At 36.7% G+C, this 27811-nt stretch overlaps 1 protein-coding gene across 3 annotated transcripts; it reads right to left on the bottom strand.

The window, feature by feature from the left end:
* Positions 1–1150: 1150 nt before the first annotated feature.
* Rhp (rhophilin) lies at positions 1151–27774 on the bottom strand. 3 transcript variants are annotated; one of them, XM_066406438.1, is made up of 12 exons: positions 27463–27774; positions 5877–6121; positions 4290–4480; positions 3468–3572; positions 3062–3221; positions 2928–3009; positions 2702–2871; positions 2415–2614; positions 2172–2366; positions 1889–2118; positions 1679–1831; positions 1151–1620 (listed from the first exon to the last, which is right to left on the bottom strand). In XM_066406438.1, exons 1-12 carry the CDS (start codon positions 27571–27573, stop codon positions 1414–1416), a joined length of 2049 nt encoding a protein of 682 aa, XP_066262535.1. In that variant the 5' UTR covers positions 27574–27774; the 3' UTR covers positions 1151–1413. The 3 variants fall into 3 exon arrangements, with proteins under 3 accessions (XP_066262535.1, XP_066262536.1, XP_066262538.1); XM_066406439.1 differs by lacking the exon at positions 27463–27774 and adding an exon at positions 16667–17026; XM_066406441.1 differs by lacking the exon at positions 27463–27774 and adding an exon at positions 8091–8554.
* Positions 27775–27811: the final 37 nt, after the last annotated feature.

A 27811-nucleotide genomic window follows, 5' to 3' on the forward strand; every position in this document is an offset into this window, starting at 1 on the left:
ACGATTGACAGAACATAATGACGAATAGTATCAATCCATGCATTTATAAAATGTGACAACGTTGCAGATAATATTGCCCTTCAATATTCTCTTATTATGGCGCCATCTATACATTATTATAATAAACATGTGTATTTGAACAGCCAAACTAACATTATATTATAGAAGAAATCTGATTATGATTAGCAGCTAATACTTCGCTTTATTCCTAGATCGCACAACCACTAAAAAAAAGATGTTCACTTGCAAAATGATTTATTTCATTCTAATTTGCGTTTCTTCTTATATTCATATAAAATTTAGGTGCTTCGATTTCAATGATATATCGATATATGACCGATTTTAAAAATGAATAAAATCTTTATAATATGGAATCTTTTGAATGTTTTCGTGATATATAAGCAAATTATTGCATCGAAAAACTATTGGTGTACATGAAAACTTACCTAAGCAAGAAGGATTATCAAGATCTAAATATATCTGCTCACATTTCTGCATTCCCGATACGAAATGTTTAATTTTCAGTAAAATGTTGAGTTGAAAATATACATGACACTTTTTTGCGAAAAATTTTACCTATGAAATTTTTACCAACAAATTTTATCTTCGCGAAGACAGTGGCGTACATGACAATTTCGACTAAAAAAAAAACATGAAAATTGAATGCTCCGATTTTAACGAGATTGGGTTCCGCAATAGACTTACGATACAGCACTGACATGCCACGGTCAAAACTCGAATCGAACAACTTCGATTTTTGGGTGCGAAAAATACCATGGACTATACATCATGAAAATTTTGGATCCAAAAAATCGAAGTTGTCCGATTCGAGTTCTGACCGTGGCATGTCAATGCTGTATCGTAAGTCTATTGCGGAACCCAATCTCGTTAAAATCGGAGCATTCAATTTTCATGTTTTTTTTTTAGTCGAAATTGTCATGTACGCCACTGGTTTTTCGACGACGAAATATTGATCGACGAGTAAGTGAAACAATTGAAATAGTGTATCAATCGTGCATATGCAAAGCTGTAAATCTTTTTTATGTTCAAAGGCGCGATGAAATTTTTACCGCTACTTCACAAGAAGCCTATTATTGTCCCAATATTTTTCGTAGGAAAGTATTTACTATTTTATTACTTTAAGAATTGATAACTTCCAATTAATAATTATTTATTATTTTTACTGCATTCACTGTACACAACAATTTAACAAATAATAATATAATAGACTCTATACATGTCTGTCTCATTCACAATTCAATGAGCGCTCAAAAAACAATAAATTAAAAAATAGTCGAGTAACAACTTAAAAGAGAAAACTAAAAATAAATAATTATTTGTGACCTGCTTATATACAAAAAATTAGCCTTAATGAAAGTAGTAATAAATTAACCAAAGAGTGACTTAGAAAACTTATCTGAGTATAACATTCTCGAAGAAGTCCTTCCCTTCTCTACTTGCAGAATGGTTCCGTTTGAACGGGTTCCAGTGCATCAGCCTTTTACTGTTATTGTGGTTGTGTTGCGCCATTGACCCGGAAGGACTGGACATTCCGCTGGAGACGCCACTGGAGCTGCTATGCGTGGACACGGACCCCTTAGATTGATTGGATTTTGTAGTCTAAATACATCCCGTTTAGTGCTCATAATGATTAGAAATTATTATAGTAGTTACCTACCTTTAAATAGTTTCTATCCATGGGAGTTACCAGCTTGAGGCTTAAAGAGTCGCCGGCATTCTTAATCAAGGAGACTAGCTCTTCGTGGCTGGCCCATTTCACGTCCTTGTCCCCGATACTCACAATAAAATCCCCTTCTTTCACACCTCCAAACTAAGTAAATTTTATTAGTAACGCTATAAAATGGGATTTATTATTATTTATGCAAACCTCAGCTAAAGATCCAGGTTCAACAATTGCGACGATAACTGGAGCGTCTCCACGCACAGAAAATCCAAAACCATCAATAGTTCTTCCTCTATGCAGCTGGACCAGCCTGGGAGCAGACCAGTGACGTTTTGCCGAGAATATAGCTATAGGCCCCAGGCCCCTAAATAAGTCGTTCACTCTAAACTGCGCAAAATCCGGAGGAGTTAAGGACAGTTGGAACTTCGTTGCAGCTGCCGAATTTTCTTAATTAAACCAACAATTTCACTCAGGAAAATCCACTCACGTTGTACTTTAGGAGGATCCAACATATCACTAAAGTCATCCTCAGTATCTGTAGACGTATACCCTTGTAGGGCCTTTTTGTGGGATTGCCTTAATACAGCAGCAAGAGCGTGTTTGCCCTTTAACTCCCTGCACATTCGATGCTGCCTTTGGCACTCTTCTTGGAGGACTAGGGCTTCCCGAAGGTGAGCCCTACCTAAAAATAGTGTTACAGAAAAGTTAAGTTGAGTGAAAGAGATGTTACCCAGCAGTCTTCTTTCGTTTGCGTCTTTGGGGTTTCTGATGTCCAGTTGCGTGGAATCGCTTTGCACGTGCAGGAATTGTAAAGTGTCTTTGGTGGTGCTGGACATTTTTCCTGCGTCTTTGTGCAGTACCCCTGATGCCACGTGGCAGTGTGCCAGGCTCGTGTAAAATTCTCTTTTGACTTGCGTGAGAGATATCCAACTACAAAGGAAATTACAATTAACTTTAAGTAAATAATTTGTAGTTCAGACATAGGCGAAGGTGATTTCTTCCTCAGTTATTGCATACCTGTAGGGAGCATAATCATGTACTGAGTCATGCGAAATCAGTTCGTGAACATGCGCGTAACATTCAGCCAATTCTGCAGCCTCCTGTGCCAAATCCAAGCAAATGTCAATGGACCTATTTTCTTCAGATTGCAACTGCAGCTTTTCCAAAAGACACTCTCGCGCTTGAGCCTTAAAAATTCAACACATTTAGGTACTTAAATTGAAAATTGCCATAAGCTTTTTACCAGCATGAGCTGAACTAGCATCTCCAGAATCTCAGGTCCCAAGTCCATGGAAGGAGCGTTGGTGAAATTTTCGTGGATATACCTTTGGGAGATATTGTTGAGGACTAATTTTGTAGAGGAAATGGTAAATTTACCTAAATGTGCCTGCGGCTCTCAAGAAATTGTCGACTGCAGAATCGAGGCCTTTGGCCGTTGAACGATCCTGTTTGGCCCCGATTTGTGTGTAAATGGCACCCATGTTGAAAAGGACGCAGGCCTTTTCGAAGGCCACGGTTCTTTGGCACGAAGGAACACCTTTATGTAATGATAAAAAGAATATTTTTGAGAGAGACAATTATTTTTTTGTAAAATATCGATCATAATAAAGGTACAAATTTTACAATTTCTTGATAAAATGGTGAACATGATTATATCTGAAATTAAAAATTACCAGAGCGATTGTCACAATTGCTTTTCAAAACGGCAAACTTTGTCAAACTACTACTTTAAAATTTGTAGTTATTTTTTTTAAGTGTTTTGGGAATCCAGATTGCGACTTACCGGTGAGAGAATCAAACCATTCAAAATAAATTCCTAGAGATCGGTCGGGAGGGAAAAACCTTCTTTCTACATAGTACAATTGGTTGTAATATCGGAAAAGAAGTCCTGAAAAAGAAATGAAAACTTCTTTAATATGTCGGAAAAATTCGCATAATCCAATAATTACAATACAATTCTCATTAACTCATTAACCGTCTTTCATTTAAGTTCAGATCATACAATAACAACCAAGTCAATCAATGATCTGGAGGAAGTGGATTTAGCAGTGCTTTTTTACAGTTCTATACGCCTTTTTTGGCAAATCAGACACTAATCCGTCGCAGCGAAATCCGAGAAAGTGAACTTATCGTTAATCTTACGTCTTATATGTACATATAGGTATGTGCCGCTTGCTTCGATACATGACGCATCTTTGACAGCACAATGACCTCATACAAGTACTAATATATAGCGGCCCTCCGTTCAAAGAACGTAAGCAGTTTGAGTGGAACACCAGCAATTGTTTGCTATATCCAGATGTTCTAGGTGATTTATATCAACAAATAGTCTTCTGATTACAGGTGATAACTAATTATGTCATGGCCGCTTGGATAAATGTCCGCAAAGAGTGATGCTATCTATGGGTGCCATTATAAAGCATAAGTGGAACCAGAATAAGAATATTAAAAAAAGGTGGTGCAAACATTATTCCGAAGTACAATGGAGCTGATTTAACATATCACGTCACGCAAAATGCTTTGAATTGCATAATTTTTAAGCGATCTTTGCATATTGATTTCTTGTAAAATTCTTACATATCCAATATTTTAATATCTATCTTACCTATTCCTGTAGAGTCCCTTAACGGCGTCCTCATCGCCTGCCTCGTGTCCATGAAATCGGCTATGGCATCCTCGTAGTTATTAGCATCCTCACTATAATGCTCCAAAATAAAGTCCTTAAAGGGTTCCCTAAAGTCGATTTCCTTCGTTTCTTTGAGTCCTAAGGGGATCATCGGCATGACCGCATTGGTGCTGAAACCCGAAATCCCGTGTAAAGAATGTCGCTCTCACTCTGATACTTTGGATTATATGTAGAGGATCGTTCAAATTCGCTGTTTACCATAGGGACCTCGAAAACCGTACGGTGAGAAATGCGCAAATCGCTGTCGTTCTGATAAAAATAATGTGATATACATGTCGAGATCTGTAACATTGGCATAGAACGGCCTCTTATGCCCCTGTCAACACAGTACAAATAAAGTTAAAGATTAAGGAGATTTGGTTCTGCATATTAGAGGGTCTTCCTCTGGCCGTACCAGTTATTAATAGACTAATTGTTACAAATCTTGCGAACTATTTCCTGACATCCTAAATTAGGGACAGTGGAGCTTTTACGCTACAAAACTGCCGAAGGTATTAAGATTTTCTAAACACGCGGAGGTTTCCAAGCATAAATCCGGTGGAACGATCGCACGAAATTACATAAAAAATATTCATATATCGTCCATTAGGAATGCAGATATGGAAGTATTAAAAACCATCGATGGGAATGGTTTTCGAATCTCATTGGACTTAATCTAGGTCAGGTTACCACTGGCCTCGGGCCACGGTCGCCCTTCTTATGGCGCATGTTTTTGCCGATGAGAGAGAATCTCTTCGACAGGTTTATGGATGAGCTTTAAAGAAGAAGTGTTAAAAACCCATTGACGATACTGTTTAATTATGAGAATTAATTGACTCATCTTCCAAGTTAGGACGAGGACATCACAAAAAGATCAACGGTCGATGCTATTACCGCCACTCATGTGGCATATTATCAAAATGAAAAATCGTCCTATTAACCCGGTTGCACACTGGATGCGACGGGAGATCATCGCATCTGAGAAGAAGAACAAAAATTGTCCCGCAACCTTAAACGAGTCACATTTGTCACGTTATTCGGTACGCTTTTAGGAATGAAAATCCCAATGCATCTTCGCAGTTCATATTCGTGCATAATTTCAAGGTCCTTTTTACTACGATGATGTTGAATTTTACGCGGGTCATTTGCATAATATCTGTGTGACCAGCACCCACGTAAGCGGACATTAGACCTGAGAGGAAAGTCTTTTCGCCGCTTGAAGAAATTTCTTCACGAATGTAAATAAACAAGCTAAAATTCCTCGGTAATGAGCACGCGCATTCTTCCGCAGTTAACTGCAAACGGTGGGTAATTTACAAGAAAGCCCCCAAGGCGTGTCCTTTTTGCCTGATTATTTATGTCCAATTTGCCAGCTTCAATAAATAATTATCAAAAATGCGCTTTTTGTAAATATGGAGAGAAAGCGCGCATTTTACTATTAATCCTCGTTTTGTATCATATTGAGAGTAGAGACACTCATTTGAATGCACCCTGAGGGGATACGGTAATTAAGGACATTATTCTTACCTGTCGCTTTGGTACAGCTCCACTGAGGAATTTAGCTCTGCCAACTGTTCCTTGAGCAACTGCAGGTTTGAGTTGACGAAACTCAACTCCAAAGCCACAGTTTCCTTGAGTTTTTTGTTAGTGGTCGCCTTGAAGAGATTCTCTGCACCCGCTCTGAGGCGCAGCTCCTTGTTGATCTCCTGATTTAGTTTGGAGCGTCGATTTTGGAGTTTGCCTCTGCAGGTGGCTACGCGGGGGTCGGAGCCCTAAAATAAAAAGCAAAGAAACATTACAGTTAAGCGCAAAAGTGAAAAAATATGGCGCCAAAACGGGTTAGTTTTCTATATCTTATGTAAGCGATTAAGTAGGAAGCGCGGCAACGTCGTTGTTAATTGAGCGGTGGTCGGCCATTTTGCACACTTATTTTAAAATTGAGGTAGACATTTACATATCTCCATATATATACACATAAAATGCTCATCCTAACAACGGCAATTTGTAGTTGATGATGACCACCAAGGATGACGTTCCAAGATCAATCAAAATTACAAAACACATTCATTTGCTTCTTCTAGGATTGCGGCTATTAAAACTAACTTTAGGGGTAATTGAACACTGCAGAACATTCACTTGTCCGTGCATCCTCCGGTATTATATATAAATGAAACGACGATAAAATTTACCCGGTAATCTTTGCGAGAAATTACGCGTCGTTTGAGGTCGTTTAGATGCAATAGAGCCTCTTCTAGGCTATTAATTTTCCAAATCATTTGCCGCACACGGTCCACTGATTGCTCATCATCGTTAGTTATGCTTGGAAATAACGACTAAATTCGCATCAGTTAATGTGTAATCAACGTCGATTTGGAAAGATAAATTATCAATGTCAAGGGAGAGATGCAGGTTTCATTCGAAAACCAGAAACCAAAAAAGCAAAATATTTAAGACCAAATTCAATATTCGCAGGCACGATGGAACGTTGTTCGCATAATTGTGCAATCGCTGTCGCACGAAAGAAAAGCAAAAAATTCAATATAGTGCAAAATTAGGGAAATTTCTCAATTTTTGAAAATTTTTCTAATTTTGTGGAAATTTTGTCAATTTTTTTCATTTTATTAATTTTAATTTTTTAATTTTCGAAAGTTTGGCGTGTCTTTGATAGCTTCGAAGATTTTTAAAAATTGTGTAAATAGTTTTCAGAATTTGAAAAAGATTCAATAACTGAGAAAAAAATCAACAAAGACCACTGACAATATACTTTGCAACTAATTCAAGTCAAAAACAAAAATTTGTATTATTTGTCAAACATTGCGCTCCCCTGGCTTAACCCAATGACGACACAAATGCCCGTCCTTTTCCGCTGCAAATCCTCATCTACCAACACTGCCATCTTTTGGCAAAGCAGCCAGGTGAAATTAGCAACTACTACCAAGAGGTCATCATAGATGGCTCCAAGCAAACTTTTTTATACGTCATCCAGTATGCCTCTATCAATATTTGAATAGTTTTTTTTTTGTTTAGATTTATGCATCGAAGAGAAACCGAGATGATTCTACCGGCGGGGTTCTCTTATTGCGATTTCCCACCGAGATAAACTAATGTGAAAATAACGATTCTCGAGTGGCACTAACGACGATGGAGCGTGTCGAGCCGATCTCCGGGATAAGAAATTCTTCCTGCTGGGGGCAGCAATGCTGCCATCTTCATTATTATCACTATTATTACTATGCAGATTTAGCACCACACTAGAGACAACTCATTCATCATTTGCTGCGTCTAGTAAATACGTGTGTATATCGACAGAGTGAAGAGCCTCTGTGCAAGAACACATACGCGCGATTGCTCATTAGACGTTATAAATTTCTCATTACATTGGCAACATTTTCTCATCGTCATTAAATATGATTAAGGCAATTCCTTGCGAGCAGGAAGATGAATTTTTAACCAACCGTATCTTGTTCTGTAAACATTGCATAATTTGCAGGAGCAGATTACCCGATCGCGTCGCATTAAAACGCGCCTCTAAATCAACCTGACATGAGTCGCAGAAAAAGCCACTTATGCGAACGCTCTCGATTGCAAGATTAGCTCTAATCAAAGCATAAATTCCCAATGATATCCAATCAGAAATTGTTTTTGCCTCGGATGTTACTTTTTGCTCTACATACTTCATTCGCTACAGCCTCCTGCTTAAATGATGGAGGATTCAACTATGTAATTGATTTTGTTCTTTACCTCAATTTTCGGTCTCGAGTCTTCTTTGTGGCGATTCGACTGCCTCCGAAAGCTCTGCCTCTGCACCCACTTGAGCATCTTCGCACATGGCGGAGCCCATCATCCCGAACCCATCGTGGTGGATAGTTGCACAAGCCACACTTCAACTTATTCGGAACATTCCTTCTCATGAATGTGTTGAAAATGCACTAACCGGCCAGAACATCATAGCGAATCAGAGGCAAGAAACCGTTCTTCATAAGTAGAATAAGTGAATTCTTCGCTGCCGCAATAACAGATGATGGATCGGGGCCGCTATTTACGCGGATTTTTCGGTCATTTTCACTAGAAATGTGTACTATGACCTAGTCAGAGAAATTACTAGATTCACACTAACGCCCGAATAAAGCAGGCATCCACAAACAACGGACTTCTTCACTTAAAAATGATGCTCATATATGCACACACGTGTAACTAACAGTAGTCAAAACCGAACTGCGATGTAAAGAAGCGTCAGCTGTCGATTATAAAATTGTGTTAAGTAGCAGAAAATTGTTCCTGTTAAGTTAAATGCAACTAATTTGGACCCACGTAACTGTAAAACATGGCGAAATGCTCGAAAACGGTTCGATTCGCTCCGGGGTGCCCCAAGACGTCTACCAGGGAGCCTCTGAGAAAAATCAGTCTAGCGTACGCCGTAATGAGACTCAAGGACTGCTCAAGCATTAATATGTTATGGTACATGTAAATATTTATCAATAGAAATTCCTCAGTTCCATGCAAGGTCTAAAGAAACATCAGTGGTTTCAGAGACCTGAGAAATGTTTGTTCAGCCCCTGTATGATGTTTATGGTAATTTTGCAATTTGTTTTCGGTATTATAAAATCGCGCAAACGTTGCAGATTGGTAACAAACACAAGCGCACCTTTGAAACCGCAATGTTTTACAACATGTTGATTTGCTGTGGTTAAACTCAATCCAGATTTTTGTGCACGAAAAAGCGGTTTTTATGCACTAATAGTGCTAAATTTTTCTATTCAAACAGGCCAAACGCAAACTTCAATTTGGGTTATTTTAAACCAGTTCAGATGTCAAACTAATAAAAACTCTAAACAAAACTGTTGAAAATATTTAATACAAAATTGGACAAAATTTCAAATATCGAAAAAAGTAAATGTTGTAAAAAATCCCAAAATTTCACCCTTTCACCAGCTCTAGCAATTTCCTGGTAGCAGTTCTTGGGCCAGTTGCCGACGCTGCGGAACACTCCGTCTTCCACTGTCCTGTTCACTGTCCAGACTTCCAAAGACGAAGGGATATCCAGGCAACGGGTGTGGCCACGCTGACATCGGCACTCCTAATGGAAAAAATAATGGAGGACAAAAATACGTGGGATCGCCACAGCAGCGCCATTTGTGCAATTGTCAAAGGAAAAAGACTGTCTGGAACACATCGTGCAAGAAGTCTAATAATCCACTATTACATGAACAAGAAATAACACAAAAGGCCAAAAGGAATGACAAGATATCCAAGACATATTAGATCACCAAATGTACCCTTCTGACTCCGACGTTTTATCCCCCAGGGATGGTTTCAGGTCGTCGCAAGATCGGCTTTGAGTAATCCCGAGGATTTTAGTAGGTACGTTTCTTGGTAAGTTCAAACTACCTGATTTCCAGAAGATCAGGGCGGATGTCTTTAGAAGATTTTCCTCGCAACAAGAAAAAGTCCTTGGGTCAGTAGTATACATTTCGTCTTTACAAAAAGGAAAAAAGTTTTTGTGTAAAGAACCCTCAAGGAGGAAGCATGGTTCTTTCTGTCTTTGTTGGAGCTCTTTGTTCTTTCATTTCATCAGTTTTAAATCATTGGGAGCTGATGGTGAATGTTTTTGGTGTTACGTAAGTGTCCAAGTTGCATGGATTTTACTGACATATGAATACTGAGCCAAAAATTAGAATAATCTTTCATTGCGGTAACCACTCGTTACATTAGTGACTCTTGGTACTAAATTGGGTTTCAAGATTTTGTCGACAAAGTTTGGCATTAGTTAATCAAAATTTAGTATTACTCATTCTGTTTTTGAGATATTATATGTAATCAATTTCAAGGAAAAATCGACAGCAGGGACACTACAGTTGAATATAATTCCCTGAAGTGCATTCGGATAAACTAAACAAGCCTTTCGGGTTATAACAAATTTTATTTGCAAATTAACTATTGAAAATACATTTTAGAATCGTTTCTTTTGCATTGCTTCATAACTTAATTGGAGAACCAGCCACATAAACGTATGTAGACCATAGCCTGTCAGCCATGTGCTCTCTCTTAATTTAAGGCAAATACGGTTAATTCCATTTATTTTCCGCAAAACCATTAAATGAATTTCGTTTGAACACAATGGCTTAATAAATCTATCAAAAAGCGACTTTAAAAACTGTTACGATCATTAAGAAAACAATTAACCGAATGCACATGTGTTTTGCAAACTGCGGCATCTATCTTTTGTTTGTCACACTTTGAAAATGCCATTTGTCATTTTGGAAGTAGAGGGTCACGGAAGTAGGAAATTGATGTTTAATTTTTCGGAAAAGCAAGTTTTAATATATTTTTCTCTCTGAGAAATGAATTTAACTACGACAAAAGAAGTTTGTTGGAGTGTTTACAAAGGGCACATTTTTCGAAAAGTTATTCCTAAACTAAATTATTTTCCCTACGCCAATGTAGTTCTGGCCATTAAAAAGAGCAAATTTTAATTTACACTTCCTGCAGTTTTCACAGTGATTAGTGGCGTTATAGATGAGGACACAATCGGCGGAAACTTAAAAGCTGAAAGAAATCTCAAAAGACCTGAAATAATGATTTAGAAAAATTACCCGTAAAAAATTAAGACATCTACGCCAATGTGATTTTCACTATTAAACAGTGAAAATTTTAATTTACTTTTTGTGTAGTTTTCACCGTGGCCAGTGGCGCTTCGCAACAACACCGATTTAGAATAGATACATATCTATGTTTTGAGAAAATCCTCAAGACTCTTCTCAGACACTTATAATTTCTACAAACGTTTACGCAAACAGTGCAGTAATAAATCATTGACAAATAGAATAATTTCTCCAGATGAAGGTAGAGAGCGACATTATCGTCGGTCATCATTAACCGACCAAAGACAAATTTATCGGAACGTTGGTCTAGGAGGCTGATAAAAAGCTTCTTCTGACAATCCGCTTCGAGGCGACTTTATACGTTTAATCCGCTCATTTAGGTAAAAAACGGCCGCTCCTTAACGACAGCTACTGCAGGAAGTAAACCGCTCTCAGCAGGTATTTATGGAGATTTCTTCGCTGATTCGATGTTGCCAAACGTGACCCCCACACTCAGAGTCAATTACGCATTTTGTCCTGTGGCGCCATCTTCTCTTGCAGCTTTGGAAAAAATTTACGTTTAATCACAACGCCATCTCTTGATAAATTGATTATGAATTTTCTCCTTTTTGACTTTATTTATGTTAAAACTGAAAACAATAAGTTTCTACCAAGACCAGGAAGAAATCCCGACCATTACGCAATAACGAGATGAAGGGAAATGAGGTCTACGTTAATCATCTTGATTTAATTAGCTGCAGAAGCGGTTATGGCCGTCCAATCTCCTGAAGAAATTATGTTTGTTTTTGCCTATTCGCGCGTATTTAGTTTACATTTAATTGGACAAAGGTAGATTTACTTCCTGTAGTTTATTTAGTATCAACGCAAGTCAATGACAAGCCTTTAGAAGCTAATTAGATATGTCTATGATGATCATGACGAAACACTTTCACATCTCCAAACGTCCCTCTAAGAATGATAATCGACTTCTTACAGCATCGGGCACTTTCTCTGTTAATTTTTGGTTGCTCACTAATCCATTAGAATAACTCATTACTAAAATTAATTATTTGCGAGTTAGTTTTAATCGGAATTAATCTGGCAGTGTGTTGGCAGGTCTAATTTGTTTAGTTCGGGTTAGTTCAGATTCCTACACCTATCAACTCTGTGCGAAATAAATGCACGTGGCATTGAACTCCATACTAGTTTATTTCGATTCCCATGAAACAAAGCACTATTTAAAATGAATTCACGAAGCGCTGTACCCACCATGGTACCACTACAGCTACTACGGAAGTGAACGGTTCTTTTCCTATTCTTCTGGTGATGGTTTGGCCTCAAAGATCTCCTATGCTTCGCTGAACTATTATGGACGTTAATAAGATAAAAATTCGACGCAAAGTTGCAATAGGATTAAAATGGTTGCAAGTGGCGTTAATTACTGTGATCGTTCACCTTTCGGACAGCTTCCCGGTTATTTGCTTTCTCTTTGGGCAGATAAACACTCGGTAGATTAAAAATGGCGATGGTGCCTTTGGCAGTTTGAAATTGATTGGAAATATAGCTTCAAAGCCGAGTTGAAAATTCAGATTATTTCTATTCAGATATTTTTTATCTTTGCATCAAATTCTTATTATTTCCTGCCGCTGATATTTCAAACTTCTGTGGAACGCCACTGATTATTTTAAATGTGATTTTTCAAATTGTAACATCATAAATATGAATCACATAGGTGGGGTTACATTCATTTTTCAGGGGTAAATTTCTAAAATCATAGTTTTAGATCTTCGAGGTATCTTCCATTTTTTAAGCTGCCTCTGATTTAATCCTCCTTTGAAACACCACTGATCACTATGAAAAATGCCAGAAATATACATTAGAATGAGCCCTTTTTAAACTGCTAAAATCACGTTGATCTAATTGCATTTCATTGTAGAGCTTTCTTACTTTAATTCACGATATGCATATTACTTTTCTAAATTACTTTTTCAGTTTTCTTCTCGGTACGCCACTTCTGACCATTAAGGAAATCGTGGGAAAAATTTACTAAAATGTGCTCATTTCATTAGCAAAAACCACATACAATAGTGTAGATTCATTTATTTCCCAATTTACTTCAAATGTGGTCAAAACCATAGCAGCGTAAAAGAATTCGTTTCAGAGAGGTAAATTTTCAAAACCGTACATACTCTCTCAATCGCCACATTTCTTCCAAAATCTAAGATCCTGATGATGTAATATGTAGTCCTCATATGAAACACCACTGATCAATGTGAGCAATGCGAAAAGGTAGAATAATTTATGTTCTCTTGACGGTCCAGACAACGTTGGCGTAAATTAATTCATTTCTCAGGAATAATTTTTCAAAATATGTATATCTGTAATTTAGGATCTTTTAACTTTTTCAATGAAGCCATGGATTGAAGGTGGGAAGGGATTGGCCTTGAAGATGGAATAGGCAGCACAATGAACCGCCATCTTCAACAGTGTTTTGGGTCTTGATTCTTATGAATTTCCAAGATGGCGGCATTACTCATTGTCAGGGGTTGTGAGGGACCTATTAAGGACTTGAGGACATTTAATTCTAACAAAAATTAACAGTTATCATTGCCGTCATCTTTATCCCAGTGAACGATTAACAGTAAACATAGACCAATTCATAAATTTCTTATTTTTTGGAAGTGATGTGGAAGTCATATTTTGCCAGCATTGTGAAATCCTATCTTTGACATTTGTCTAGAATAAACGATAGTTGATCAAACCGCCATTTTGAAGAGAGTCGTTAGGTCGTGGTGTCAGAGAGCGATTATTTAATTATAAACAATAATAAACTGTAAGGTGATTTGCATTTCGATGTTGAATTGAATTTAAGAATACAAAACGTTTAGAAGATGAGACCAATGTCACTATTATTACACAAGGAAATGCGGAACTTTGACGTTGACAGTGCTGATAACAGCCATCTTGTAAGCACATTTTTCCAATGGATGATGACATAGTGAAGATTTATGTGAGCATCGATTTCGTTGGGTTTTATAGGAAACTTTCAACAAGAATTAAGCTAAGAGTGATAAATTTGGTGATGATGATGTAAGTGGTGAATTCTCCATTTACATCATTTCCTGCGTGTCTAAACCGAGAAACAGTTACGGTTTGCGACATGCCTAAAGAGGAAGAGATGCTGCTTGATAGGGACTGGTTTCTTAAACAGTATAATTATTGCGTGCGAAAAGTACTGCTATGATCGCGTCGAGATAGAGGTACTATCGATGTAACTGCTACCCGTTGTGGAAATTTTTAGAAATCACCTGTCACACTTAACGTTTAATTGGCGTTTATGTAACCTCGGTTATTATAAACTCATAAATCTGTAAAGAAATATTTGCATTCAGACTTTCCCTTGTTGTTGTTGCGGCCAGTATTTTTGCATAACTCGCAAGCTATTGGCCGTAAAACTATTCGAATTGATTGTACTGTGTAAGTACTATTTGTATAACACCCGTCCAGTTACCAAGAAGTGAAAAAGCACCGTGCAAATGGCACTTTAAGTGTATATGATTAATTTTTTGGCTATATCGGCGATGATGGTTTTTGTTACCTAACTTCCGTTGTTCGGCCTAGAAAAGTCTTTTATGGCCAATGGAAAGAAATTGCGACCATTCCGCCATCAATGCTATCTTATGGAAAAACATTTTGAGAATTTTATGACCCCCTCGAATTTAGGTTACTACTGTTTCGAGCCGGTACTGGTTTTGGTAGCCTTGGGCCGCTGGTGAAAGAGATAAAATTTAAATTGATAAATGTTTGATTAGCCTAAATTGCTAATTAATCTCGTGTTTGAACTGCACGTAACGGTTTTACTTTTCGGTCATTTACAGGGTAATAATAAAGAGAGCAGGAACAGAGGAATAATTCTCCTCCGTTCGTACTCTTTTTGATTAGATTAAGATTAGTCAATCAAAAATATGAACGTTGTTATAATCCGATTTCACGCAGTACTATTACTACCACTTCAAAGCAATCTTCTTAACTGTAACCAACGTTTGGATTTACCGATATAACAATCTCTGTTTTTTTCAACGAAAGTGAGCAATGATTGCGTGCTAACATGTTGCATTATTGTTCTTATTTATTTATCCCATTATATTCCATGCAAGCCATCATCATAGAGTCAAACAAAAGACAGTATAAATTATTTAATAACTCGTGAATGAATCGTAACAATGTGGGTGATTTTAGTGCTAGGTAGGTAGTACCGAAATAACCCGGTTATATTGCGATTTATTAGTAATCCGCATTTTTTCTAAAATTAGCTTCTTTTTTCACGCAAAATAGAGATTTGCTCCTACTGTGCGATCATAACGCCCTTGAAAGGGTCAGTTGAACATGACAAGTTATAGTACAGGCAGCATACCTACTAAATGTGCGTTATTCTTCAAGAGTCATTCAAAATCTAAAGTTTATATTCTCAATCAAAAAGATCCATTTACAGTTCCATGATCATAAAACATACAACATTCTTCGAATGATCATGAATTTTCTTACGATTTCTGTCAGATGTTTACCGAGTCAAATCACTATCTTGTTCGACTCTAAAGGCTTCTATCGAGTCGTTGCTACACTAGTCACCACGATAACCGTGGCTGCTTAAAAGGACCCTTAAGATATTGCCTCAAAAGTGTCATAGACGGGCTTAATGGCTTAAAGCCTTTGAAGTGTGTACACATGGTGGATCGTTGAACTTGAGATGCATTAGGTACCGGGTACTTATGAGCAGGAAGAGTCGTACCATCCCAGGCCATGTTGGATTGTGTGCGCACTTGCGATAAGTGATATTATGATTATGGCTTGATGGCGAACATACTCGGGGGTTATTTATGATGGCCGTGGAATTCGCAACTGGACGGGTTTAGTGGTTGGGTTTATGGCTTGGTTTATGTGTGATGGTATCTATTGGGTTTGATGCGAGATAAAGCCGAAATGCTCCAAAAAAGGTTCAAGTCATAGATAATGTGATTCACTGAGATCTAGGGATAAGTGCTTATGGTCTTCAATACGTCGCAATTGGCATATCACAATGTTTTAGGACCCAGGAATGTTCCAATATTGACCCGATTCGGCAGTTTATAGTTGTGTGCAACCCGAACTCATTGCGCTTGCTCATCAACACATCATTGATACAACAGCTATTTTCGAGTCAGAGTTATGTTAAATATGCTTAAAGAAAAGAATTCCAGATGACATCGATTGAATAAACAGAGTGCAAGCAAACGTATGAATGAAGCAATCTGAGAAAAAGCTTGAAAAGCTACATAACACGTGAAATTTTAAATGTTTTTTAATTCAGCAGGATTGCCAATAATTGTATAACTCATGGGACCTGCTGAATGACACGCTACCCTTCGTATGCATTTAATGGAAATCGACGTCATTTTTACTCCGAATCTCAAACAGTTGTACAACAGTTACGCAACTGTTACCTATGTTGAATGTCGGTATTATTTCTGTCAGGTTAGACTGATCTACAGATAAGTGAGCTCCGCGTAATGTTCCGCACAGAATATTTTTCCGAGGTGACTAGACCAAATCTAATCAGAATAAAGAATTTGATTGATTAAACAATATCAATAATTTGATATCCTAGATCGATCCAACAGTGAAGACGTTAATGATGGTCACTAAAGGCAGTTTAAGAGGGGGCACGAACACATAGTTTTTAATAAACTTTTAACTAACCTGAGGTATTGTAATGTCTGGCAAAATCACCATATCGCCACCTTTCTCGTGCTCCTTATAAGCCAACACTTTATCGCGCTTACCGAAAGTACAAAATTTATTCATATCGCCGTTTTCGACCGTCTAAAATCGCACTCATTACACAGGGTTAAATCCATTTTACCACTAAACGTCGATGATCGATAACGCACCGATCGATAACCGAATGATGATGATAAAGCGCCCTCAGCTTCTTCGCGACCGGATAGAAGAGAAAGAGGAAAACGGTACTTTCCGTTCGTGCATGCGGCGCACTGGCTGCGCTCTCTTCCGAGATAAAGAAATGAGGTTGGTCGACTGAAGAAAGAAGAAATCGACCGGTGTCGGTGGTAGCCGCGGGCCAGAAGGTTTCGCTTGAAGAATCGCGACTCGCTGAATGGAATGGAAAACGGATGCTTCGATGAGATTGGAAGGGGGTTGGTGATGATAAAATTGCCTTTTCCTGTCATCACGAAAATTAGTGTTTAAATGGCTCTTAAAAACAGAAAAAACATCTGAAAAAGCAGAACGAAAATCCTCCCCACAGAAACTTACAAGATGTGAGAAGCGTGACGTCAAAATGACCTAAGGAAGCAAGTTTTTTTTTATTTATAATTTCAATAAACATTCGTTAAAGTAATGTCAAATTCGAGTAACGTCCCACTCCCACAAATTTGACCCCATCAACACTATTACTATGTACATACTTCTCAGACTTAGGGTCAGATTTTTCAATTTGAGGATCAGAACATTCTCCGGTAATCACGTCAAAATGACCTCTTAAAACAATATTGCCAACTCCAATGTCGATTATTATACGCCATTTTTAAGCTACTTCCAAACAGGGAATGCTATTCTCTCCGCATTAGAAAATTTGACCCATGAGGTCAAGAGACCAATACGGGTCAACTTGACGTTATTCCTTAGAAATGTTCTAAGGCGATTTCGTCTGGGGAGTGGTATGCGGTTGATATCCTAAAATGAGATTCTATCCTTATTTAACACCGTGAATAGAACGAGGAGAATCTCAATTTAATAGACTAAATGCCTATCAATCGCAAAGCATTTGATATGAGAGTTTAGTCTTCTAGGGTTAATATTTTTGAATCTAGATAATATGACGTTACTCAGGAGTGACCTCATTTTAAGTATGTTTCTTGCTACTACAGTTTGCCCTGGGGAGGCCAGGGGAATAGGTTAATAAAGAGGAAAACCTATAGTCATGGTCAATACTAATTTTTTAAACTTTAGGTCATTTTGAGGTAATTTCTGGGATTCATTCCATTTTCAAACATAATCTATAGAATAAAGGCTTTTATGGTTAGTGGTAATCTTCCTCTATAAGCAATTGACTTGCAATAAAAATTCATCACGGACATACCGGTGCGTTGCAGTTTGAAACGAACCAGGCAGGCAACTTAATGGAAACAAAAACTTGAAAAAATTAGTATTCAATCAGCCGAGACGAAAAGAAAAGGAAACGGATGGTACGCACGTATGGTACCAGAGATGCGTGCCTCTCATACAATTAAGGTACTGCCTCCGATTGTTGTGTGTCTTGAGATGGATGGTGTCTTTCTCTTGCACTTTGGTATGCGTGGATGGTTGTTGGGTGCGTGCCGACAATGGGATTGTTTCGGGTGTAATTTTACTATTCTTTCATCACACTATGCTCACTTTTTAGTTAAGTTCATTACACTTCAATGGAAGTTAAGTTTATGTTTATTCGTTCAAGGTTTATTGGCTGTAAAAAGTATTTTTGATATCAAAAGCAAACGGGTAAATTAAGTCACAGATAAGCAGGTGTGGACATTGTTTCGAATTAAGCCGTTATCAGGGATCTAACCTTAGTTTCGGTTAGGCCAGTTGAATAATTTGAATAAAACGTGGTTGCGTCACAAGAGCAAACAACTTCAAATTGCTAACAAAAGGACAATAGCGAGATCGTACCATTGTTCGTTGTCGAAGGCGAAAGACATTCTCTGAGGTCTCTGATGGCGGCGACGACTTAAGAGTACCAGCACTATTTAACACTTGAAACAGTACGTTTTTTTTTCTAGTAAAATGGCAACAATGATTTTGAATTTCAAAATGGCAGATTTCCTGCGGTTATGCATTAACGTAACGCTAAAAAAAATGTAAAGGTAAACGAGTTCCATAGTTCCACCCCCAGATGAATCATTAGAAGTTGTAAAATTGATGCTACATATGACAACATTTTTCTAAATTAAGCGAATACAAAGTACCAAATATGGACGTATATTATTCAATAGATTTTACATCTGATCTATTGAGTGCACTATTACTACTTCAAAATCGTAAAAAAATCAAAAGAAAGATGTCCAATTATTCAGTCTTGAGGCTCTTAATTTCCTTCACTTTTAAAGGTTCATCTAGTTCATTTGAAAGGTACAAAATACTATGATTGGGCACGCCCTGTGAAATGTTGGGCCTACGTACTTTGTCTTTTATCCCACCTATCATGTGCAATTTGCATTCAAAATTTTTCCTTTGATTAACAATTTGTCAAGAACCGTAGATGTAACTTTCACATTTTACAGCCTTTCGGAACGTATCCTAGCTCTACATATATTATTTTTATTAATAAAAACTCATAAATAACGATTCTGACATTATCTCTTTTAAGGTATTAATTAGCAAAGTGCTGTTGTGCCGTACTCGAGGCCATACTATGCTATTCATGAATATAAAAATTTAACCCGTAATATCGGCTTTATCTAAATTGAAACTCAACATTAAAAAAACTACTATTAAAGTTTTTATAGGAAAACTTAGTAAAATATACAATAAATTATGATAATTTGCATATGTACAATATATATATTACGATGTAATATACATAAAATATACGATAAATTACAATAATTAGAGGCGATTTTTCTCGATAAGTTTGGTCTCTGCCTGATTTTAAAAAATGTGCTGAATGCGTTTGAGAGAAGCTTAAAATCAACTTCATGTGACGTCAGCAGTCAACAAGATCTTTTTAAACTATTTCAAACCGTATCGACAAGAAAAATAGCTTAAATCAGTGAGTGTAGAGGCCATCCACTTCAGTAAGGAATCAGACGTACATATGTAGACAACCCACTCAACGGCTAACAAAACAAATAACAGTTGGACAGAAACAAAAGTATCAGACAGTCCGTATACATTTGACAAGGACAGATACATGATCATATCATTTGACGTTTCACTGGGTATAGTGCATTGCCTATATGGGCTCTTATGCGTGTGGTTCCTTCTGATTTTACCAGGAACTTTTGGGTATTTTAATCAAATTAATGCCTGAAAATGTTAAACACATAAAAATGCTATCTTTCCGAGGTTGGTGCAGTTTTCCTTAAACTTTAAGGCCTTTAAAATGCATTGTGCCATCGGGGTGAAACGCGAAACCGTACAAAAAGGGATCAACCTTGTCATTTGCAATTAAAATGAACCTAGTAAGTCTTCCTAGATTGGATAACGCAGTGGGCTGCGTCCATGAATAAAACAACGAATTTTAAAAGAGAAACCGAGATGAGTATAGGCCTTAAATGGGCGTGGGCTTTATATTTGAATATAATAGCGCAGATAAGCAAATTCTATCTCTTCAACAATTATTATGTTAATCCATATACACAATAAAGACAGAGACAATATAAGGGCTTGATCGACCAAACAAGATAGTAACCAGATCTCTATGGCACACGCTACTATTAATGCAAATATATCGTGACCCATAACCATTTATTCCCCTGTATACGCTGGTATATACTATCCATTACAACAACGTCGTGTATTATGGCCGTAGCTGCCCACTTGAATATGTCCATAGAGCAGCACAAAAACAAGATTATTAATGCGAGGAAATAAGAAATCGGGGAATAATGATGACATAATAAGCTGGAACTGTGGAAATAAATTGATTAGATTGTATAATCAATAGCCTGTGGAGAACAATTACCACGGTCATTATTGAAGAAGGTGAAGCAATGCAATCTTCTTGTCCTTTAAATTCCTCGCCGATTTGTCAGGTCGTGCGATGTGTAGGAAATCACGATGCCTTGGGAATATGCACTTTGAAATATTCGCAATTTCCACAAGAGCTCTTATTTCATTATATGAGATATAAATTTATATTTGCAAGCACTCAGTAAAGCCGCTAATTGCATCCAGAAACCGATCTCGCTTTAATCAAAATCATGTAATCTTCGGATTTCTTCGGCGCATATGCATTTAGAGATATGCTGATACATAACTATTAATTCAATAGGGCGCTAACGATTAAAATACGACTCCCCATGCAAGCTTTAAATCTGTTTGGTTCTACTTGTATTGAATATGGAATTAGAAGTGGAATTTATAGGCCAAAATCAATCTGAGTTCGATATAACTCATCGTGGAAACGTAGTAAAATACGCAAAAATCCAAAAGGGCCAATGAATAAATAAGTGCAAAAGAGACCATCTACTTCAGTAAGGAATCAAAGGGAGATAACCAATAAGAGTCGAATAGAGAAAAGTACCAGATTTCATGTATATGACAATTATTACCGAGCAAGCGTGTTATGTTGCATACAGAGTTTCTTGACGGTATTTATTGGTCTATACTGTGAAGACATACAATAATATAGAGTGTAAAAAGAATATGAGTAAAATGTCCTTAAAAATGTTCTGAAATGCACTAAAAATTGATCAAAAAGATCAGGAATTCGAGGGACGTAGAGTTTTAGGATCCCAAAGATAGCCAAAAATGGTTCACAATCATGATTTACAATATTTTCAAATTATCTGATGAAGACTCAAATTATTCGACAACTGATAAACATATCTATATAAAAATGTATTTAGGAATTTTTCCTTGTGATTGGCAAGTTCATAATATTCAATAGTATACAGAGCGTCCCATTAAAAAACCTGAGTTTCCAGGACTTACAGAGAACTCCTTTTAAAACATTAAAAAAGTAGAATTTAAAAAACTGTTAAAAATAGCAGTTCTGCTAGGTGTTTGTTTTGAAAATCGGCATAAAAAGACATAAAACAAGAAGTCTGGTTTGTCAGTCCTTTTACGAAATACTGCCTATTAATCAGTCCATGACGACCCTCTGCAACAAGAAATTAATACGCAGAGCTATTTAGCACTTAACAACCTCACAAATTACCTTATTCGAATATATCAGCACCATTTGACATTGACTTTTAAAGAACCATTGTAAAAATGCAAATCGAAATACCGCTGGTTGGTCTACATGATGGTTGTAGTTGCTATACCATATCGATTCTTGACCTTGACGCCAACAGTAATCGAATTTGTTACAATTTTATGAATTACTCTAATTTTTATTATTGTTATAATTATTTTATTAGTTAAAATATGGGATAAACCGAGGGCAAGCTTAGTTTTCAAAATCTATTATTGTATATGTACCTACTCCTCCCCATCAATAATTTCGATTTTAAACGAGTAATGATTACTCATTATTTGCTATTAAACGGGAACCGATAAGCCTCTTAAAATAGCGTCCACTTAATTACCCCTCGGGTTGCAAATCAACTGTAATTAATTATTAAAACTGTTCCTTTCGGAATCGGCAACTACAATAATCCATAAAATTTAACGTCCCCGATAAAAATGCAAAAATAGTCGTGACTAAATCTTTTTTTTAATGTTATTTTTCCGTGTTTAAGCCTGGAATTTTTAACGTTTACACCGAGGTAGTTATAATGAATATGAAGCAATAAAATTACAAAATGGAAATTTGTAAGCAAATGTGCTTTGCGCCTATTCCATTGGTTGCAATTGATTGCTACAGAGATAGAAAATGAAATTAAGCAGAAATAGTCACAAAACAAAGTAGGTAATTGAAAAAATTAAGCAAAAAGTGAGAGTTAGTTTCGAAATGTGAATCAAACTTACCATGTGCCATCGTGCAAAAATCAAGTAAATTTGTTGCCGGAAAATGTAGTTAACATTTCATTTAATAGAAGATAGAACAGAGGAGAAAATTTATTTTCAGGTCATTTGTGCAAGATTTCTACATAAGCGTTAAAAATTCCATACTTAAGAACGTTTGTTTCTCCTCGATGAGCAAAACCAGCATAATTATCTAGTGAAAAAGTACCAACATTCGCGTTAAGTTTAATAGAAACCAAGTTAATTTGAGATATTATGAAAAAGGTTAAAAATAAAGGGAAGTTTAGGTGCTCTAAATTAGATAAATGTTCAAGACAGCAGGCCCTTTTGTAAGTGGTAATGTAATCAGTACTGACCTTATTGGGAGTGCTGGGAGGATACAAGTTTGGGCAATGGCCCAGTGCGGTGGCTTTTTCTGGTCGGCGGTTTTTTTTGGAGGTAGGGGGGCGGTAATTGAAAATTTCGCCCAGGGCGCTAGACTTACTAAGGTCGGTACTGAATGTACTCAATCAAACACAGCCATATAATCACAAAAAATATACAAGACTGAAGAAAAAGCAATAGATGTGCGTAAAAGAGGTTTAGAAACTTTGCATTCGGTTATAGTGTATGTGTGAATACCTTATAAGTTTTGTAAATAAAGTCTGAAATTTTACTAGAAAAACTGCATCAAATTTAGATCAAAAGCTACTTACCATATACATATCTCTCCAAGCTAAATTTCAACCAGTCGTCCCAGCTACTAGCCTTTAAATCGCTGCTGTCCTAATAATTTTCTTATAAATTATAGTCCCCAATTCAGTAATTACTTACAAAACTTGGAAAAACCACTGAAAACTAAAACTTTTGGATTTTCGTCACTGCATTGCAAAAATATTCAAATCACCCACAAAACATTAACTTTTGTCGAAAAAACAAATTAAATTTGCTGTCACTAGTCAAATAACATTTGAGGCAGCTCCATTAAAAATGAAGTTTGCCATGAAAAAGTGGTTGCGTCACTAGAGTACTATATTCGTTATTTTTTCAAGCCTCATTTATGCTGATTTGAAACTGCACTTATAAGACTCTTGATCCTCAAAGAGTGATTGATGTATGTAGGACCAAAGTCAGTACATTGCAATAGTTGGTACCCAGTATAATTAAATAGTTATTGACCGTGAAACCATGACTTTCTTTTTCGAACATATCGAAAGTGACTGTGTCCCAGAAAACACATAAAACTCATAAATTATTATGACAAATACGCAATCAATTAAATTTTTACCATGCACGGTCCAGTTGATCGGAACACTTACATGGGTACCAAATGATCGAACAGATTGTAAATTCGCTTGTTTGCGTTTAAATATAAGGAGGTATATACGTGAAGTGGTTGTAGATTCTTTTATAGTGTTGGATTGCTCGTTTTAAGTAAAAGTAGGTAAATTGTCTTGAGCGATTAATCTAATGACGATTTTGAAGCAATAAGTATTTATCTAAATCAAATATGGCAACTGAGCGTAAGTAGAACGTAAAAGGATTTCTATCTTTTTATATTATACGATTTTATTAGTGTTTTGTCTAATGAGAAGTCCTGAAAATGTTTTCAAAAATGTGACTATTCTATACGTATTTTAATGAGCGAAGGCCCTTCTTATTTCCAGACAATGACTATTTGGAATGCCTGCAACTATGCATTTTACAAATCAAGTCAAGAAATTATGAATTTTAAAATCTATAACAATATAGTCAAAGACGATCTGCCCACATGTTTATATAGGATTATGAACTATTTACATCAATTTATATAATATTAGGAGAAAGCATTGTGGCGCCGTTCATTCACCTTCCAAAATGTATACATAACCGTTCACCACCATGTCAAGAAAAAATTAGTGAATTTATAATATAAAATGTATAATCATTTTTTATATAATTGATTTAATACATTTTTAACACAGTCCTAACCACTTACTTGTCTCTTGCGTGCGCTATACCTCAATGTCATACACCTGTAATTAATGTAAACCCTGCCTTAGCTAGTGCGGGATGCGTGCATGGGTACTTCCGGCCACTTGACGGTAGCACTTCCGGATGTTTAAACGTACCATTGTGTAAATATACTCTAAACAACACAGTTAGGCGCATATAAATTTATTACGCATCTGAGTAATTTTTCACATACGAGTAAATCTCCCTCATTTGGAAATCATAGAACATGAGGATTTACTGTTATTGCAGTTGTAATCAATGTAACTCGAACCCGTGTCGTGTTATTAAAAGTGAAAGAGATAAGAAAAAGTGTGGTTTATGGTGGAGCAACTCGTATGAAACGGGCAATGTGTTTCTTGTTCAACACAAAGAATTAATTGTTTTTGTCTGTTAAAAGTTGAAGCATTAGATCAAATATGTTAATCAAATGTTTATAAGTTTCCTTGTCTTAAGTACCACTTTAGTTTATGCCCTGTGCTTTTTCTACGGGAACACAATTTTCTCCGATTTAACAATAGAGTCCGAGTTACCTAGACTGGGCAACGATCACAAAAAAATTGTGCCGCTATCTATGAAAAGATAGCTTACGGCTGCCGGTACTTTATCTGCCTGATAATTATGCAATTTTTTATTTTTATAGGATCACGTGTGTCTTTTACTCACATCTAGGAAAAAATTAAACATACAACACAACAAACACAAAATTCTTTTGGTATCGAAGTTGGGAACGAACCTGATAGTAAAATAATATAGAACAAGTCTATTAATACTGCATTAAGATAACACGTTTTGTTATCGGATTATTTATAGGTAAATTCTCGGATTTCTAATAAGGCCTTGCAGTACTTATAACGCATAATCCAATAATTTACGAAGCCGTATTGACACTCCCGGTTTTTCTATTTTTAATTTATTGCCGCAATTTGCAATCGTGTCTTTGAAACCTTAATAAACGGTTTGGAACAAACTAGTAATCTAGTAAGTAAAGTGTAGTATTTTACGTCAATAGATCTGCCGTCCAATAACATCTGACAATGTGGAGCTTTACTTTTGTTTTTGTAGTGGTTGTGATATCTGTTAATGCTGCCACATTTCAGAGAAAATTGATAGAAAAATTGAGTTTTAACACAAACGAAGTTTCGTAATATTAATATTTCATCGAGACAAGCGATCTGCCTGGAAATAGTACGCTTCACTTTTGATTCTTTGTTTGAAAATTCTGTCACGTGTCCTGTGACTGTGTCAAATGAGACAAATTTAGTTTAAAAATCAGGGCCGGACTGAATTTTTTTTCATTGGGGGAGGGGGCAAGAACGAGTATTGTAATGTTTCGATATAAAAAACAAAAGTTCCATCTGGCAACAAATTCAGATTGTATTTTTTTACCTATATCGCAGAGTTGAGACATACCAGGGTTGTCAGAATTGGTTTCAAAGCAACGATTTGAATTAGATATCTTAGTCATGTTTTGTTTAAAATCTCGTTAAAATTTCGTTTCACTAAAATCAGGAGAAAAGAGGTTGATTTGACAACATCGCCTTTCTCTTTTGTTTTTTTCGTAAAACCACACGTGCTTTAGACACCTGTCAATTGTTACCAAACAAGAAGAAAACACGTGTTTTTCATATTAGTATTGAAAACTTCAAGTAGGCGAGTTATCAATGTTAGACGTTTAATGGTAAATAGTAAATGACTTAATCAACCGCAACTTAATATTGAGAGGTTTATTATCAAGAATCTCTCGTTATATTCATATTTGATTGCAATTTTACCGGACAAATTGTATGAAAAAATGAACGGTATTCCGCTTCTCTTCCGGGTTTCCTATATGTCTCAAAATGAACACATTGTGATCATGTCCAAAGTTAAAATTGTTCACATAGCGAGGAAAATTGATTTAAAGAACACATATCAAAACCCATAAACATGAACAAACCCATAACGGTTTTCGCAATAATTATTGCCCATAACTATGTAAGTATATAGTGGGTTTTTTTGCATTAATCTCGCCATGTATCTACTAACAAAAGGCCTCGTAGAGCTGGTTAAAATGGTATGCGCGTATTTGATTCCAAGGCGAACTTATAGCATAGGAATGCAAAAGAATTACATACTATTATGTGTAATTAATTTATAAGCAAAATGCGAACTTTTCTTCTCATTTGGTCTTGAGCTGGATACAATATCATCGCAGCTTTCCCCATCAAAGTCTCGCTAGCGAGTGTAATTCATGTTAAGGAGTAATTTTGAAGGTCTAATTTTAAGAGGTGCTTTAGGAAGGTCTCTCTCATTCGCGGGAACATTTAAATGGACAACTTTCACTCTTGATTTAGTGCGATCTCTTTTGATTTTACTGCAGTCTCACAAATGCATTACGCAAGTTTCAGCAGGAAAATTTGATGCGGATGGGAGTGTGCGACTATCAGGTCTGATGGAGGTTGTTTTGAAACTATTGTTGGTTTACTAGAAAAGGCCCTTGTTGGTGCTACTGGCCCTTGTTGGTGTGAAAACTATATAAGCGAGTTGAAATGAAGATGCTGTAGTTCATTGATACAACGCTCCCAGCTTGCCTCCTAAGAATAGTCCTTGGTGCCACTTTGTGTTTACCCCTAACCATTACTTCTAGCCTCGTTTTTGGACAAATTCTGCGATGACTTAATACTTAATTTAGAATTCTCTTCTTTAAATCCATTAATCTCTAGACGTTTTTATACACTCATTACATTTCAATTACAAACATTGTAAAATCTATTCAACTGTTGCCTCATTTTGACCCATTGTTAAATCTCCCCTGCTGCTTTGCATTAATTGGTACCTCCGCTTGGTTCTCACACACCGCAAATGTTTTTTCACGCCTCTTTGGGCAATTACCACAACACTGACAAACTTACCCTGACAAACGGTTTTCTAGGCAAATCCTCCCCTACTTCATCTTCAGCTGTCTCACATTGTTCCCCAGCCTCGACACTAGTTCTCTCTTCCGACACTTTTTCATCCACCATTATTGTATCTCATATTTGTTACTGTCTAAGTAACCAAAACAGCCCCCTCATTTGACATTCCGTACCACCGGATATTTTCAGTTTTTGGATGCACGGTCGAGTGGTTCCCGTAAGTAGTACGCGTGTGACAAAGCGAATCGAATAAGCGCCGCGACTGAGATCAACTGCACTGTGGAATAAGCGCTAGTTCCATGGCACCCACGATTTTGTGTTTGTATTCGCCGCTGTTATCAAATCG

Source organism: Euwallacea similis, chromosome 3, assembly GCF_039881205.1.
Source record: "Euwallacea similis isolate ESF13 chromosome 3, ESF131.1, whole genome shotgun sequence".
Taxonomy (NCBI): Eukaryota; Metazoa; Arthropoda; class Insecta; order Coleoptera; family Curculionidae; genus Euwallacea; species Euwallacea similis.

Excerpts from the sequence above, each read along its gene's own strand:
- Rhp (XM_066406438.1), bottom strand. The coding sequence starts at position 27,573 with ATGGTGGATGAAAAAGTGTCGGAAGAGAGAACTAGTGTCGAGGCTGGG. Across the intron at positions 3,573-4,289 it reads AAGGGACTCTACAGGAATAG|GACTTCTTTTCCGATATTAC; the intron begins GTAAGATAGATA and ends TTTCTTTTTCAG. Across the intron at positions 2,119-2,171 it reads GGATCCTCCTAAAGTACAAC|CTGCAACGAAGTTCCAACTG; the intron begins GTGAGTGGATTT and ends AAAATTCGGCAG.